The 16,724-nt window shown below is 42.9% G+C and overlaps 2 protein-coding genes across 13 annotated transcripts in view; one reads left to right on the top strand and one right to left on the bottom strand.

The window, feature by feature from the left end:
- The window catches only part of TUBGCP4 (tubulin gamma complex component 4), a 55,450-nt gene extending 51,597 nt beyond the window's left edge, over positions 1 to 3,853 (bottom strand). For all 7 annotated transcript variants that reach the window (XR_005061478.2, XR_005061477.1, XR_012120672.1 and 4 more), the window contains exons 1-2: positions 3,634 to 3,853; positions 2,175 to 2,303 (exon numbers count right to left, since the gene is read on the bottom strand). Coding sequence is in view for 3 of the 7 variants with exons in the window: in XM_017665219.3 (XP_017520708.2) it covers positions 2,175 to 2,303; positions 3,634 to 3,711 (207 nt within the window). In the remaining 4 variants the exon portion in view is untranslated. The remainder of the gene's footprint in view (positions 1 to 2,174; positions 2,304 to 3,633) is intronic.
- On the top strand, positions 3,541 to 16,073 carry ZSCAN29 (zinc finger and SCAN domain containing 29). Of its 6 annotated transcripts, none has more exons than XM_017665215.3 (6): positions 3,541 to 3,658; positions 5,044 to 5,481; positions 5,979 to 6,183; positions 8,052 to 8,747; positions 10,583 to 11,050; positions 12,904 to 16,073. In XM_017665215.3, exons 2-6 carry the CDS (start codon positions 5,167 to 5,169, stop codon positions 13,770 to 13,772), a joined length of 2,553 nt encoding a protein of 850 aa, XP_017520704.3. In that variant the 5' UTR covers positions 3,541 to 3,658; positions 5,044 to 5,166; the 3' UTR covers positions 13,773 to 16,073. The 6 variants fall into 6 exon arrangements, with proteins under 6 accessions (XP_017520704.3, XP_017520705.3, XP_017520706.3 ...); XM_017665216.3 differs by lacking the exon at positions 3,541 to 3,658 and adding an exon at positions 4,314 to 4,467; XM_017665217.3 differs by lacking the exon at positions 3,541 to 3,658 and adding an exon at positions 4,314 to 4,735 and having other exon boundaries at positions 5,044 to 5,313.
- The last annotated feature ends 651 nt before the right edge of the window (positions 16,074 to 16,724 follow it).

The raw sequence follows: 16,724 nt of genomic DNA, 5'->3' as shown, positions 1-16,724 counted from the left end.
CTCAATTTCAAACTACCCTCAGTTCAAATGTGTCTTGCCTTTATTTCTCACCTTCATGATTTTGGATGTGTTCTGCTTATAACTGTGCACTCATCTTTGTGACAAATACGTACTCTTCATGCAGGACCGAAGTCAAGCATCTCTTCTCTGCAAAGCCCTTCCTAACTCTAACTCGGCAATGAGTAGCTTTCCCCTTTCATACCATCTCTATTTAGTGTTTGAATGTACTTTTGTTTATATGTCCCCTCTCTAGACCAAGAGCTTCATGAAGGGCACACACTTTATTCATCTTTGTATTTCAGCTTTCAGCACTGTTCTTTGAACAGAGGGTAAATATTTACCAAATCAATAAAATGACCTCAATCTTCCTCCTAACATCCCTTCTCCTGCTTGGCATGGCAGTTCATGAGGAGCATGAGTCTCATAGTTCATGGGGAATAATGAGATTCTCACCAAGAGGCTATTTATAAATATGGCTTGTCCTTCAGGAAACCTGCAATTTTTTGTAAGAGCCTCTTCTGTAGTTTTATATGGTGAGCTGCAGTTAAAGTTGACTAGAAACCACAATGAGTAGCTTCTCTAGCTGTGTACTGATTTGGGTAAGCAGATTCTGGTGTTGGTAGATACAATAGCAGAATTCAACAACAAATATGGTAAGAAGCTTGTGCTTGGGGGTTATAAGGCCCAATGTAGCCAGAGGATGCTTTAAGGATACTAGTAGATCCTGAAAATAAATGTTCATGGCTATAATAAGAACAGTATGGGCATAGGGTGACAGAGACCACACTGGCTTCAACCAGCTAGTTTTGTTTTGATCTTACATCATTCCAGAGAACTGAATGTCTTCATCTATCACTAAATGAAAGAGAAGATTAAGTATGCTGTTTGCTTTTCCAAAAAAAAAAAAGAGGTACTACAGATACCTTTAGAATTTGAGAAAGTAAGAATTCACATATTATATATGACAAAATCCACATAGTCACATGAATACAGGAGAGGTTTTTTAAAGTATTATATACAAAAAATTAAAACTAGGGGCCTTTCCATCTATATTAATATATGGGTTCCAACTTTGATAATTAAGTGTGCCCTCATTAATATGATTTTATAGCAAACAGGCATTGATTACATATTAAATTCATGCTGTATTTTATCTGCAATAAAATCAGTTAAGGGAACCAGAATCTCTGCCCCAGAGATGAAAATATAAGGCATTATTCTCTCAAAGATTATCACCAAAGGCCTGACAACTCATTTATATAACAGGGGCCAGAGGGCATCAACTGCATTGTTTCAGGAAAGCATCCTTTCTTTTCCTTTCTCTAAGTCCCCATTTTACTCCTCAGTGGGAATCTTTCTTCCAACTGGGGAATAATCATCACTCAATTAGTCATCAATTCATTCATCTTTTTACTTACCACTGGCAGGACTGCAGACTGTCAAAATAAAAGGGAACTTTAAAATTTCACTTTAAAAATTTTTGGAGTGCTTACTATGTACCAGGCACTTCACATGAATTACCTTGTTTAACTCTCACAACCCCATGAGACAGGTACTATTATTATCCTCATTTTATAGAAGGAAACTGAGCCTTAGTTATTGAGATTAGGTATTGCTGAGCAGTTTATGGCCAGTAAGTGATGCAGAGGACACAAATCCTTCACTTCTACACTATTAATTACAACTCATAGTGTATACTTCCAATTAATTTATATCAGTGGATAATATTTTTTAAGTTCTTACTATATGCCAAGCACCTTTTCTGGTTTAACATTTTTATTTACAAGTAAGAAGAATGAAGCCCAAAGATTTTAGTTACTTGCCTAAATGTGACCAAAGAAGTTAGAAGCAGAATGGCAAAGGAATTGAGATAATGCTTTATGTTTGTAACTCTGGAATTGGAACTCTTGTCCAGCTCAAACTCATTTAATTCAGATCTCCTAAAACTTAGGCAAAGCATATTTTCTCTTTCACCAGTCTGCCGAAATTGGCCCCCAAGTATATTGTCCCCTTGTTTGAGCTACAGTTCCCTGGCTTTCATTTGAATAACCCCAACTAAGGAGAAACTCCTAACTTCGTGAGACTTATTTCACATGAATTATTGGTGGATTCACTGAAGGCCGCATATTGTTTAGTCCTCTGGAGGTGCACATTCCCTGAGAAGAGGAACCTACCTGTTGTTGCACATGGCCCGTGTACTGTTCAATGAACTCAGTGAAGCGAATATAGTCTGTGCCGAGCCTGCAGAGTCGATTCAGCACGCTGGTTTCACTGGGATGGAGAAATGGAAAGTCCTGTGACACCTGCAGGAAGAGAAATAATGCTAAAAACACTGATGCCTGCTATTCACTGTGAGCCAGTCTTTGAGGTGCTTCAAATGCTCTACACTACTTATATCACTTTCTCAAGATGCCCATTTAAGATTGGTAAATTCCGGATTACAAAAGTACTTCCAAACCACTACAAAGGTGTTCCCCATCCCTGACCTAATTTGTTGTTTAGATAGGTAATGACACATGGTAAAAAAGTTCAAACAATACAAAATGGTGCACATTAAAAATAGCTGATTGAGACTTTTTTATAAGAAAAGAAGTCAGCTATCTTTTTTATGCTGTTCTTTTTTTTACTTCAGAGAGTTAAGCACTCACAAATACTTCCTGAACATTTTCCTCCTATACCTTTAGCATTGTGTTGGTTTTACAACTCCTTAAAACAAAAGGCATTTGCTTGATTTCTAAGTTTTATAGGCTAAGAACGTCACTTTTCATGCTCTTCCCGAGCCTATACTGTCAAGTCTCAGGCGTGCCTTTGTGATCAAACAGAGCTTTATTCAAATCTTGCCATTATCAGTACTAGCCACCATAAAGATCTCTGAGCTCTAGTTTGCTCATTTGTAAACGGGGCTAACAATACCTGAGTTAACAAATTGCTGCGAGGGTGAGATGACCTTATTGGTAGCAGAGGTAGGAAGGTATAGTTCAGATACTGGAGCCTGATAGATCTGGGGTCAAGGCCCAGCTCACTAAATACTAGCTACTGTGACAATGGGGGTTAATCTGTAAAGATTAAATAAGATAATGGACGCACTACATTGCCCTTTCTCCTCGTACATTCCGGGTTACAAGAAGCGCCCTCCCCTCCCCACCCCTCCAAATTCTCCTAGTGCAGAAATGGCCTGGAGTAATGAGGGAAACACACTCTCATTTTTTCAGTCAGCAAAACTGACTGCACCCTCATTGTGTATTAAGCGCTATGTACTGGAACTAGCTTTCCAAACTCAGTTTAAAACAGTTTAAGTGTGAAAATGGGAGAGAGTGCCCCCCTTACTTTGATACTCAATTCCCCAGCAACTCTTGCTCAGACATAGCGCCTTAGGCCAGGTGCCAGGCTCCCAGCCCCACCCCCGCCCCGAAGGGCCGTTTGGGGTCTGCCCTTTCCCAGTCTAGGCCCAGGCCTCTCGAGGCGTCCACATCACCTGTGGCACTGCCCTTGCCAACCTGACCCAGCACGCGTTGCGGAACGCCGCAGCGCCTCCAAGCCCCGCCCCCTCGGCCACTCCGACTCCTCCCACAGGCACCGGCTCAGGTCCACCCATTCTTGACTCTTCAGCTCCCGCGTTGGGCCGCACAGTACCTGGAGGCCACTCCGTTTGTTCCAGGTAAAAATGGACCCTGGGTACCCGCTCAGAGCCAAGAGCAGTTCGTGGATCATTCCCACGGCGGACCTCGATTCCCTGTATCCGTCGCCCCCTCCTCCAGGGCCCCTCCGGGCGACCACAGAGGCAAATGTTCTCTTCTCGGCACGTGCACAGGACCCTGGGACGGGCGGTCGTCCTGAATCCGAATTTCCGAGACAACTGCTGCGGGAGGAGAGGACGGGAATGGAGGAAGGGGTCAGCGCATAGCGTCCCGGAAGTGCGCCGCGCTCGGCTGGGCCCACCCGCTTGCTCCGGCGGCGGCTCCTCCGTAGACGGTCGCACCTTTGCGCATGCGCTCTCAGCGCCCGAGTCGCCCGCTCGAACTTCCGGTTTGGGAGCTGGGCTGGGAGGCTGGAGAGCCTGGGCAGGGGCCGGGCCTGAGTGGGTGAGGCTGGCCCGCGGGCAGAGAGGCGAGTGGGTTGAGGGACAGCCCGAGAGGGAGCTGCTCCCAAGGGTGGGTCGGAGAATGCTCTCAGGATGGCTTAGTCCTGTCAGAGGCCTCTTGAGGGACTGCGTGACCGCTCTGAGGATGACCTGGTCGGAGGGAGCGAAGACAAAGAGGCCGGAACCCAGCACCCAACGCTCCTTGAGCTGAGCCCCGCTCCGGCGAGCCCCACAGCGCTCGGAGCCCCAAGATCGTCCTCAGGAGGCTCGTTTCTAGTGCCTCTTCGGACTCCCTCTCTCCACCAACTCAAGTGTGACTTCCCCAGGCCCATCCAGCCCTCGCGTCAGGAGCCAAACCCAGCTTCTCCCAGAGTGCGAGGTTTCCCGTCAGTAGAAATATTTCCGAATTACTTGCTGAGCGAAAACTGTGAGGGAAAACAGAAAACAAAGACTCAGTTTTCAGTGTTTAATTGTTGTCAGGGTGGGACTCGGTGGTTGTGCAAACTGATGAGGCGGGGCGGACATGGAGGGCCTCGGAAAACACCGGAGTTAGTGGGGAGATCAGCTGCAGCCCGCTGGACAGAGGCTTTTCGTCACCTCCATCAGAGTGATGACTTGTCTTTAGATCTTCTCCAGCTCCAGGTCTCCCTTAAGGTTTGAACACTGGTCTATGTAACATTGGTCAGGGGATGTAAGTGGGATCAGACCGTGATCCCACGGTGATTTAGGGGAGTTGGATGAGGAGTAGACTAGTTTCTTTTCTCTGCTGCTTCCCCAGGCTGCCCTGGAAGTCGCACACAAATGCAGTGTTTGAAAAGTCTTCTTTATGCTCAGTTCTGGCTTGCTGTCCTGAAGTTGGTGCTACTTCACACTGACCACGTGGAGCATTGGGAAGTTAGGCCAGCTCTGGCAAGACTTTAGACATATATTTCTTCTGATAGTGCCATCTCTCTCTACCCTAGGAGGAAACTCTTCTTACAGAGAGAGACTCATCTGCAGGTGATTCTCCAAGGACATGGAAAGATAGGTGTAAGCCCTGGAACCCAGACCCTTAAGTGGAGGGAAGCTGCTTCCTGCTGTGAACGATGGCCAAACCCACTCTGAGAGACAATAGCACTAACTCTGAGACCTTCCGACAGCACTTCAGGAGATTTCATTACCAGGAGGCAGCTGGGCCCCGGGAGGCTTTCAGCCAACTTTGGGAACTTTGCTGTCAGTGGCTAAGGCCAGAGGTGCGCACCAAGGAGCAGATTGTAGAATTGTTGGTGCTAGAGCAGTTCCTGACCGTCTTACCTGGGGAGATCCAGAATTGGGTACAGGAGCAATGTCCAGAAAGTGGAGAGGAGGCAGTGGCTCTGGTGGAAGATTTAGAAAGAGAGCCTGGAAGACCTGGACGTTCGGTGAGAAGGGGGAAGGAATTCAGAAGTATGTGACTGGGAAGGGGCCAGGCTAAAGGGTCAAAACAAGGTACAGAGCGGTTTAAAAGGGGGCACAATCTCTCTTGGTGATGCTTATACTTCTGGTCCTGGAACAGGTAACTTTTTTAGTTAGAGCTTATATGGAGATGCACCCCAGGAATACCTTGGCTACCCATCATAATGAGATATTCATAGTTTCATAGTTTTTTACTTAATAGGGAAGGAAGGGGAATTAATTTTAGCCTGTAGTTGGGTTTACTATTTTGATCTTTTCTTTCTGGAGTTCCAGCTGGTCTAGTAATAATAGCTAATAGTAATAAAATAAGGAAGACTCTTGTTCGCCATTAACCACTCACCCTCCCCACCCCCACCCCAGCCATGTTCCAAAAGGATTTTCTCTTTTGGGGTGTTAAAAAATCGCCTCTGGGAATGCCCCTCATTACAACCTTGCAGTGACAATTAACGGGGGTTGTTTCTAGGTCACAGTCTCTGTGAAGGGGCAGGAAGTGCGCTTGGAGAAGATGACACCCCTGAAATCATCACGAGAGTTATTAAGTGTTCGGCAGGAGTCAGTGGAACCCCCGCCCAGGGGTGTACCCAAGAAAGAGAGGGCAAGAAGCCCAGACCTGGGACCACAGGAGCAGATGAACCCAAAGGAGAAGCTCAGACCTTTTCAAAGGAGCGGTGAGGAGTAGATTTGTATGGGAAGATAGGATGCCATGCTGAGTTGGGAAGTAGGGTTGGGAATAGTCAATGGGAAAGGGATTTCAGGAATGAGTGGAAATTGTAGAGTGTATGCTTGCTTGTTGGGGATCTCCTGGAGGCATGTAGTTTAGTTCTCTGCTGCAGTAAGTAGTCTTATATTTACTCTTTTGATAAGTCTGCCAGAGGATGGCTCCCTAGTTTTTATTAGAACTTGGAACTATTTTATTTCCTTTTGGTAATGATGATACAAGGTCAGTATTTTCTAGATAAAAATTGTTTTCTGTACTTGAAGGCACATCTTTCTTCATTTTCTTTCTCCAAATTAAGTTATATTTGTTTCTGTAAGCATTTCCCCAGAAGCTCCATTCTTCAGACCTACTAAGTTCTTATTACTCTTCCTTGGAAACTTTTAAGTTCTGCAAGTATCATGTTAATTGTGGGCAACTAAATTTTATATATATATATCCTAGTGAGGGTCTGGTATATCTGTAAGCAAAGTAAGAATTTTACTTAAGAATTTCACTGAATTTTTTTTAGTATAGCTCAACTAATTATTTGGTTATTATTGTTCACTTGGTAACTCCCAGAACTCCTCTAACAGCTTTCCCTATATTGTTTTTGTGCCTAGTGCTTATTCTTATACTTGATTTTGTAGAACTTGTTTTTCTTCTTTTTATTCTTTTGAACCCCATTTTGTATTTGCTTTGTTTGATCATTTCTTTAGCTTGTTGAGGTTGTTTTGATTATCTGATCTTATCATACAAGATGTTAGCTAGCTTTCTCAGCCAGTTTGGTAATGGTGTCTGTTTATCCAGATGCAATCCCTGAACCCCACACTCAGACTTGCAGAATTAATCAGTTTTTGAACACATACCACGGGCTCCATACCTTGCAGGGTACTCTGCAATAAGAAAGGTTACCTATCCTTGAAGAGCTTACAGTATGGTTGAGAACATAACAGCAAAGATAATTCTGTGCTGAACTGAACCAAACTGAAACAGTGCCAAACAGCGGCTTGTTGTTCAATTGTGTGAGGACAGTAGGGGGTCTGGTAGAGTGTGAGTGGAGGGAAGGCAGTAGGAAAGTCTTCACGGGAGCATTGGCAAATACAGCTTCTTGAAGGTAGGGTTAAATTTGGAATGGAGTGAGTTAAAGGAAAGACACAGAGTGGTGAGTAAATGTGTTCTGTGTTCTGGAGAGAAGATTTTGATACGAATGGACAGTTCATGGAATGGTAGGCTTCAGGTTAAGGTTCAGCAGTATCGTGTGTGAGCTGAGGAAGCAAGAGCATGGAGTTAGATAAGACAGTGACTGCTAGTTACCTCGGTGTGAGAGGATAAGGAGTCTAGACTTGGATCGTGGCAGTAGGAAAAGAGGACATGCTAAGGGAAAATACCTTTGGAACTAGTTGACTGAGTGTGAGGGAAAAGATGAGTCGCACAGTCTCCCCTCAGCTCTCCTCCCTGTTGAAATCACTCTGAGTCTAATTCTCTAGCTTCAAGTGGAGAACTATAGGAGACAGGAGGTGACTGTTCCCAGCAGTGCCAAGACCTGCCTACAAGTGGTCAGGCGGGCTAGGGAGCAACTTGGAACGAAATTATCTGCTCTGAACACATAACAGAACCTTTTCTTCCCATCACCTGCTCTGGAAAATAAAATATTTCTCATTGAGCTTTCACGATTTTCCCTATTTTCTTCAGTTCATTGAACTTGCTGAAAACATTCCTTAGACACTTTCTTTATAGGCCTCTTGGATTAAAAAAAAGGCAGGAACTCTGAACTCAAGGTTTTTTTTATAATCAGTCCAAAGTATGATATCCTTCCTTTGTTTGCTTCCCTGCAAGCAGGATTTCCATTTCCTAAATCCGGTGTGGTCTCCAGGTTGGAGCAAGGAGAGCCATGGACCGCAGATTTGGGCTCCAAGGAGAAGGAACTCCTAAGAGGCAGTCACACAGGAGACGGGCAAATGCATGCTGATCTGTTACCATCCAGGAGAGAGAGAAGCTGGCTGGAACAGGATCACTGGGGCTTTGAGGATGAGAAAGTGGCAGGTATGCACTGGGGCTATGAAGAGACCCGAACTCTCCTTGCAATTCTCAGTCAGACTGAGTTTTATGAGGCTCTTCGAAACTGTCATCGAAACAGCCAAATATATGGTGCTGTGGCTGAGAGGCTCCAGGAGTATGGCTTCCTCCGGACCCTGGAACAGTGTCGCACCAAGTTCAAAGGTCTCCAGAAAAGTTATAGGAAAGTAAAAAATGGCCACCCACCTGAGACCTGTCCCTTCTTTGAAGAGATGGAAGCCTTGATGAGTGCCCAGGTCATTGCCCTGCCCCATAATGGCTTGGAAGAGGCAGCCTCTCACTCTGGCCTGGTGGGCAGTGATGCTGAGACTGAGAAGCCAGAGCAAGGGGGCTGGCAGCACCAAGAGGAAGCAGAAGAGGTCATGGCTGAGGAGTCTGACAGTGATGAAGTGGGCCAGGAGGCCACCCCCCAGGACCCCAACAACTCGACTGCTCCTGTCCTTTTCCGAAGCCCAAGTGGTAAGAAGCTTTTCTTCTTGGGATTTTGGGAATAGATTTGAGGAGTTATGAGACTGGATGAAGGAGGTTTAAAGTCACCTGTCAGCTTTGTCACTTAAGTGGAGAACAAAGAAGCACTTTTAGTTCTTTATGTGTTTCATTCTGTTTTGTGGGAAAATGAGTAAGATAAAAGTAATCAGGAGATAATTTTAGGTATTTTGAATATACTAAGAAAATTAAAGAGCCCTGACAAGGAATATCATTCCATTTGTTTATTAAAATACTTCTTTCCTGATTATAAAATACTTGCAGGCTGAGAAAATTTTGGCACTATACTTAAGGAGGACTAGTATTTGTTGAGCATCACACATGAACTGGTGCTTTATCTTTTACTCCCCTAAATCTGAAAGTCAGTTCATTATGTATTCCTTTTTACTTAGAATGGCATAGTAAGGATTGCCCAAAGTTGGGGAAACATTTTTAAGTCTATGAGATACACAACAAATACTGGCATTTTAACAGGCCTGAGAGGTCCTGCAGCAAGAAATCTTGTTTAACACTGTTGAAATATGGAAACATTTTTTTAAGTATCATTTATTACTGCTGATGTAATTTACATAACCCTGTTTTTATGGAAAGACCACTAAAGTATGAGTCAGGAGACTCTGTTTCTAATCCTGACTGCCAATCAGCTAGGTGAACTTGGACAGTTACCTTACCATTTCAGTTTGTTTCAACTGTAAAATGGAGCATGGCCACCCACAGGACTACGTCTCTAAAGTTGCAGTTCCACTGTGAGCAGTGAACTTTTCCTTCTACTTTTTATTTTGCTATGTTACTTTAGTTCTGTTCTAGTGTTTTGTTTTCCTCTTCCTTCATTCTTTTTCCTTTTTTGTCATGGAATAGATGTAGATAAATCACAGGTGTGGCATGTCTTAATGCTGTTATTTTCATTATCTTTATTCTTTTCATCTTTTTCCACTGCCTTTTCTATCTTCCAATTCTTTCCCCTCGTCCTTCACTTGCTGTGAGTGGAGGATAATAGAAGCAACGTAATTTCCAGGTGGCCTTCAAGTGGGAGAAAGACTGAATCTCCCTTCTTTCTACCTTGGGTTCCTTCAGGAGTAGAATCTGTAATCATCCTGATTAAGTACTACCCAAACTGGGGGATGGCAGGTTGGGGGGGCTGTGGCCCCAGCATGTGTCCAGGCCAGGAGATGGTGTCTGCTCTGCTTTTGGCTTCCACCAGTTCTTTGCTCCTAAGGAGAAGGTACATGACTATAAAGTCCTTATTTTGTACCCTTCAGGTCTTTGCTACTGTTGAGCTTGCTGGGTTTTTTGAGATTGCACAAGTGACAGAAGGCCATAATAGGGATTAGACAACAGTGTGATTCTGAAAGAGAGTGTTTCTTGGGGTTTTGAGTCATTCTTTGGGAAGCTTAAATAAAAGGAGGTAGGACTGGTGGAAAAAGAATGATTGGGGTCACTTGTGGCTGACAGCAACTGACTGTGGGTCTTCTATCCACGGCCAGTTATTTCCTAGTTAGAATCAGAGCTGGGAAATGCATCCTTCACTCTAGTCAGTGTACATGATTGTTTCAGTGATCAGGTGGAAAGGCCTCTTTTTAATATGGCTAAAGATAATGTAGGAAAGGTCTCTGTGAAATTGTTGCAGGATATACGGAAGCAAAACATTCTATAATGAATGTGTTACAAATTTTGGAAACATGAAGTACTTCTACTTATTCATCTAGGAGCCCAAGCTTAGGTAATTCTACATGATGCAGATAGGACTGAGGGATTGAGGCTCTAAAGCCTGGGATTAAGTGGTGCTGAAATTACTTTTCTGGTGGCAGGTGTACACTGGGGTTATGAAGAGACAAAGACTTACCTTGCAATTCTCAGTGAGACTCAGTTTTATGAAGCTCTCCGAAACTGTCACCGCAATAGCCAGTTGTATGGAGCAGTGGCTGAGCGGTTATGGGAATGCGGCTTCCTTAGGACGCCAGAGCAGTGTCGGACAAAGTTTAAAAGCCTACATACCAGCTACCGGAAAGTCAAGAATGGTCACGCACCAGAGACCTGTCCCTTTTTTGAAGAAATGGATGCTTTGGTGAGTGCCCGGGTTGCTGCCCCGCCCAGTGATGGGCAGGAAGAGGAGACAGCCTCTTGCCCTGTCCAGGATCCCAGGGAGGCTGAAGCCAAGAAGCAAGCTGAGGAGGTAGAAGAGGTCACAGAAGATGATTCTGAGGAGGATGAAGATACTGAGGTACCCCTGGGGGCTGTCATGACCCGTGCTCCAGTCTTATTCCAGAGCCTCAGTGGTAAGATCCATTTATTTCTTAAGGTCTGAATAAACAAAGGGGAGGCAGTGGGATTTAGGAAAAAAGGCAACAGGTTAAAGATCAGGAGAGCTGGCCTCTACACTCAGCTCTCATGGATTCTTTTTGTTACAACCTTCTCTCTTCTCCATGTTCATGTTCCCTGTCTATTAAAGCAGCTCACTGAGGGGATATACATTATTCACTTGACTTGCCTCCTCACAGTACAGCATCAACCCAAGATGGTTGCAGACTTTGTAAATTTGCTGTCATTTACATGTGATCTGCCAGAGCTGCTAGATTTCTAGGCAGTTTACCTAGCAGGAATCTGAAAGCTAACATTTCCCAAGTAGCATGTCTTTAACCTGGAGTGGGATGAGGGTGATTTTACAAGTTCATTCTCCTTTATATTTTTTTCTTCTAGTTCCAGCTTGTATACCAGTTATGTCTGCTTTATTCACATATATGAAAATCATAACTTCTTTTTGCAGACACACTTATGCAAAAGTCTGAGATTTCTGAGGGAATTGACCTTTTAAATCTTAGCTATTAGAAGAAAAAAAACTTGACTATAGCTTCCCTCCTTGTGGGAAGAATTCTGATTTGAGAGTTATACATGTATATGTATAAAAGTCTAGACTCTTCTGTTCATTAGCTGAGTGACTTAGAGCAAGTTACTTAACCCTCTAAGTTTGCTTGTGTATTGAGATGTATCTCATAAGGTAGATGTAAATGAGGTACCGTGGTGGAGCACCTAGCATAGTGCTTGGGCACATAGTAAGCATTCAGTAAATAAGTTTTCCAAAAGTTCTTTAGATCAGCATTCTTCAAGGGTGTTCCATGGAGTATCAATTCCGTGAGGGTGGAATTCAATTCCTAAAAATGGCTTCTAGATACAGGAAATGTTAAATACCCTTCTTGGAGACTCACAATACATATTAACATATTTAAAGTTCTGAGATTTCATTTAATCGAATGAACCTCTATTTCAGGGAGCATCTCATTAAGACTGGGCTTCTGGGTAGAAATACTGCTTTTAGGGGTTATATATACAAGCTGACACTCAGCATTCTTTTGCTCTCAGATTTAGTTCAGGGAATATGGGATCTAGAGTTTATCTGAAGATTTTACAAATTCAGTTTGAACATTTGCAAGTATATGCAAATTCTCATAGCTTAGGCCTAGAAAACCTGGAATTTGGTTCTCAGAAGAATAGTAAAAGCTCAACTTAAGCATTGGAGTGGTGCTTTTGGAACACTTACTTATTATTTTTGCCGTGGGCAGAGAAAATGCTTTAGAGAGACATTCCTAACAGTTTCTCTCTCGGGTCTTTTGTTCTTTCAGAGATACCAACTATTTTTCTACCCTGTTTTTATTCTCAGCATATATTGGAATTCAAGGGGAAAGGAACTCATACAGCTCTTCCTGGATATGGAAGCTTCCCAGAATTTTCCTGGGCATTCCCTTCTAACCCCATTAGTTGCCAGTGAATATAAAGTAGAATCCAATGATAGGCCTGAGATGAGGCAAAAATACAGCATTACTAAGTGTCTTTCCTGTATAAACATAATAATAGTTTTATCTGAATTCTGGTAGGTTTTTCTTGTTATACTGAGGGGATTTTCTGAAGATCCTGGATATCCAGAAAGAGTTCAAAGAATGTATGAATGAGCTCTTCTATAGATGAGAAGCATGTGACAGGTTACTAAGTAAAGAAATAAAAAACTGGAATTTTATAGATGGAGTTGTTTGGGATCTAGAGCTTTATCTTTAATCATCCAATGTGATACTTGATTTACCCTGGTGCATAATAATTGAGGAAATGGATAACTTCTTAAATTCTATTCTTATATCAGGTTTTGAGGCTGGATTTGAGAATGAAGACAATCTAAAACGGGATATATCTGAGGAGGTACAACTACATAGGACATTACTTTCAAGGTCTGAAAGGAAAATTCCCCGGCATCTTGATCAGGGTAAAGGCAGTGAGAGTCAATGTAGATTAGGAAGACACTGGGAAAAGACCTCAGGGGAGAGAAAAGGAAAACCAACAGTTCCAGAGAGGAGTTTAGGTAAAGTCCTAAGTCCCCAGAGACCTTACCTGGGGGAGAGACTCTATAAATATCTCAGATATGGCAAAAGCTTTGGTCCAAACTCCCACCTCATGCACCAGATATCTCATCAAGTGGAAAATCCATATAACTGCACTGACTGTGGGAAAAGCTTCAGTCGGAGTGCACGCCTCATTAGACACCGGAGAATTCACACTGGAGAGAAACCTTATAAGTGTCTTGACTGTGGGAAAAGTTTCCGTGACAGTTCAAATTTCATCACCCATAGGAGAATCCACACAGGAGAGAAACCGTATCAATGTAGTGAGTGTGGGAAACGCTTCAATCAGAGCTCAAGCCTTATAATTCATCAGAGAACCCACACAGGAGAAAAGCCCTATCAATGTGAAGAGTGTGGAAAAAGCTTCAATAACAGTTCTCATTTTAGTGCACATCGGAGGATACACACAGGAGAGAGACCCCATGTGTGTCCTGACTGTGGAAAGAGTTTCAGTAAGAGTTCTGACTTACGTGCCCATCACAGAACCCACACAGGAGAAAAGCCCTATGGGTGTCATGACTGTGGCAAATGCTTTAGTAAAAGCTCTGCTCTTAATAAGCACCGAGAAATCCATACACGAGAAAAACTTATGTCACAGTCAGCACCTAAGTAAGCCCCTGAAATTCTATAAAGAGCCTCAATAAATGTATTGAAATTGTTTGAAAAAGCTTCCAATAATGAGATCCATCTCCTGTTCTGGCCCAGCTAGCTTAGGAAATACTTTAGGATTTACCCAATTGTCTGTTCCTTTGTTTCTTCTCTTGGATCCACAAACTCCCCAGATGTCTTAAGAATGAAAGGAAGCCTTTCAGTCTCTTTCCTTGCCTGCACCTGAATGACAACACCTTTCCCTCACAGTACCTGTGTTGTTCCCTTAATAGAGAGGAGATAGTAGTAGGTCCTATAAATTTGATATGTATACCTTATTTACTCATACTGTTATTCGGCTGCATTTCAACTGGAAAAACCCATCCTAGCATTTCAAGGAGAAGTTGAGAGCATTTTCTCACTGAGTGGGTGTAGCTCTTTATACAAGAAATGCAAAAACAAACAATTCTGCTCACTTAAGCCTGTGCTCAGAATGCCATGTGTTGCATATTCTTCATTTACCTTAAAGGAGGGTTTAATGTCCATCTTGGTTATGACCTATAAATCATCTTGTCAAGAACCTAGGTGTTCTATATGGGGAAACAATGTAAACTTTGTATGAATATTGATGTGTGAACCCTCCATTTGTTTCTTCCAAGCCCCAGAAGATTTGGAATAGAGAAATACTACCCTTATGGCATCTAGTTTGATTTTTTTTGTTTCATCTCACCTGGTCCCTTGTGGTCCAGAAGCCCAAAAAGTAAGCCAGCTGAACGTGGTGATAGGGATAGCAGTTAGAGTGGCCAAAAGGAAGTTGTCCATATGCACACACTCCAAACACCTAGTTTAGTGTTAAGCACCCCATGGGCACTCTTACACTCTCGCTAGCTTAAAATGAGCAGCCACATTCCCATGGACTGGGAAAACAGACCACTTTGTGTCAACAACTTTTTACCCTAATAACAAGGAAAACATTATTTTTACTCAGAAGAGCTGCCAATACACACATGCACATGCACATATTAACTACATACATGTGTTTTTAAAAGCACCTCTTCAGACACCATAATTCTGATCATTATAATCAAATAGTATTGAATTAATTGCCTGTATGTTCATAGTAGTATGATGAACCCTGTATAGCACAAGTTCAGCAGACCCTGGCCCTTGTCCTTACAGTCTAAAACAGATTACACTGACATGGACAAATAATAAAGTGCACACAACAGTTCTAGAGAAATCTAGAAAGCTAGATTGTAATACTATGCACAAATGTTAAGGTTTAAAGCATTAGAGTTTGCTATAAGAAAACTCTAGGAGGTATTTTCTTCTCTTTATTCAAGGTGGCTTCTTGAAGCAGTTAGTGTTCAAAAGAGGGAAATTAAGGGGTAAATTAGGGTGGGATGACCTGTCTAAAATGAATCGCAAAACTGAGTGCTGAGGGGATGAGAAATGGGGAAACGGGAGCAAAGTGTTCTGTGCAGATGGAGCAATGGGCAAATGACAGACTCTAAGAAAGGTTAGACCAGTTTGGAGCAGCACAAAATTTGAGGAATAGTATGATAAGGGTTGTGCAGGAGGCAGAAAAAATCACCTTAGCTGAATGCCAGAGGGAGGTCAGGAGGTGATGCTCCCAGTATCTGTAGTCAATCAGGTACTGTGCTATACTTATTAGTAAGGAAATAGCTGGCTGGCACTGGGTAAGAAAAAGGAGAGTTTTAGGAGACTAGCTCCTAAGGGAGACAGGGTCAGAAACTAGTATCTTGAGAAGATACTTCCATGGGCATGTCAGAGAAAAGAGGAACACGAGTGGATGGCCAAAGCCTAGAATAAATAGCTGTTGTATAGTTGCATTTAGAGTCCTGTGGCTGGAATGAGATCTGGGAGAGGAGTGGACAGATAGAATATTCTATAATTCATAGTACTGTGTTAGAGGAGAGATTAATTAGGGTTCTGGCGTTGAGGACCAGAATGAAGAATCTCCTAACATTTATTAGGAATTAAGGGTAGATGGTATCTCAGTTTTGTTGCCTGAGCAGACAGGAAGATATAAGAAACACCAGCCTGAAGCAATGCCATGGGATCTGAGATGGTTTAGGAAGAGCACTATAATGTTATTTAAATGAGGTTACTGTGTTCAGTGTACCTATGTCCAGTCTTGTGGAAAAAGCATTGGTTGGGGTGTCAATAGGTAAGATTTCTGGTTGCAGATGTCTGTGTGTAAGTCAGCCTGCCTCCATTTCCCTTTCTGTAAAGTGGAATAATGTTTATACCTTAATCTGCCTCTCAGGGATACCGTGTTAATAAAAGTTATGTCTATAAAGTACCCAGTGTTTCTTCAGGTGTTTTTCTTTTTGATATATATATATGCAAATTATGATTAAATTGTTGCCTAGGAACAACTTAATGTTCCTTAGGTAGGAAAAGATAAATCTTCACTTGCTTTTTTTGGCTCCCTGCATGGGGATACTTTATGTTCTAGAATGAGAAACAAATTAGAATGTGGTAAAAAAAAAAAAGATAGTAGATTATAAATCCTACCTTGCTATCTGTATCCACATACATTAGGACTCATCATAACTGGGTGTGGAGAATGAGTCTTATTTTAAAAGACCGAGGACTAGCCCTTCAACCTCCAGATGACCAGAATGTAAAAGGAATAGGGCAGAGGCAAACTCTTTTACCCAGGAAAGCCCAGTTCATCTCAAACTAGCTCACAGGCCATTATCTGCTACCGAATCTGCTATTCCTGAGGATGGAAGAAGAAATAATAAATTGTCTCTAACCATTCTAAGAAAGAGAAACCAAGGCCACTGTTGGGGGAGCAAGAAGATTTAGGCATCCCCCTACCCTTTTAATACCCAGTAGACCTTTGTGGGGATGGACTGGGTGGCATGTACAGCAAAGGAAGTAGGAAGTCTGAGCAGGCGCTGGGTAGTTGTATCTGTTCTCAGCAGCTAGTTCCCCTAGTGCTGGT

Source organism: Manis javanica, chromosome 8, assembly GCF_040802235.1.
Source record: "Manis javanica isolate MJ-LG chromosome 8, MJ_LKY, whole genome shotgun sequence".
Lineage (NCBI taxonomy): Eukaryota > Metazoa > Chordata > Mammalia > Pholidota > Manidae > Manis > Manis javanica.
This window is presented reverse-complemented; position numbering and strand designations above follow the sequence as displayed.

Coding starts and splice junctions, on each gene's coding strand:
- ZSCAN29 (XM_017665215.3), top strand. CDS start 5,167: ATGGCCAAACCCACTCTGAGAGACAATAGCACTAACTCTGAGACCTTC. Junction 5,482..5,978: donor CTGGAAGACCTGGACGTTCG/GTGAGAAGGGGG, acceptor GGTTGTTTCTAG/GTCACAGTCTCTGTGAAGGG. Junction 11,051..12,903: donor CTTATTCCAGAGCCTCAGTG/GTAAGATCCATT, acceptor TTCTTATATCAG/GTTTTGAGGCTGGATTTGAG.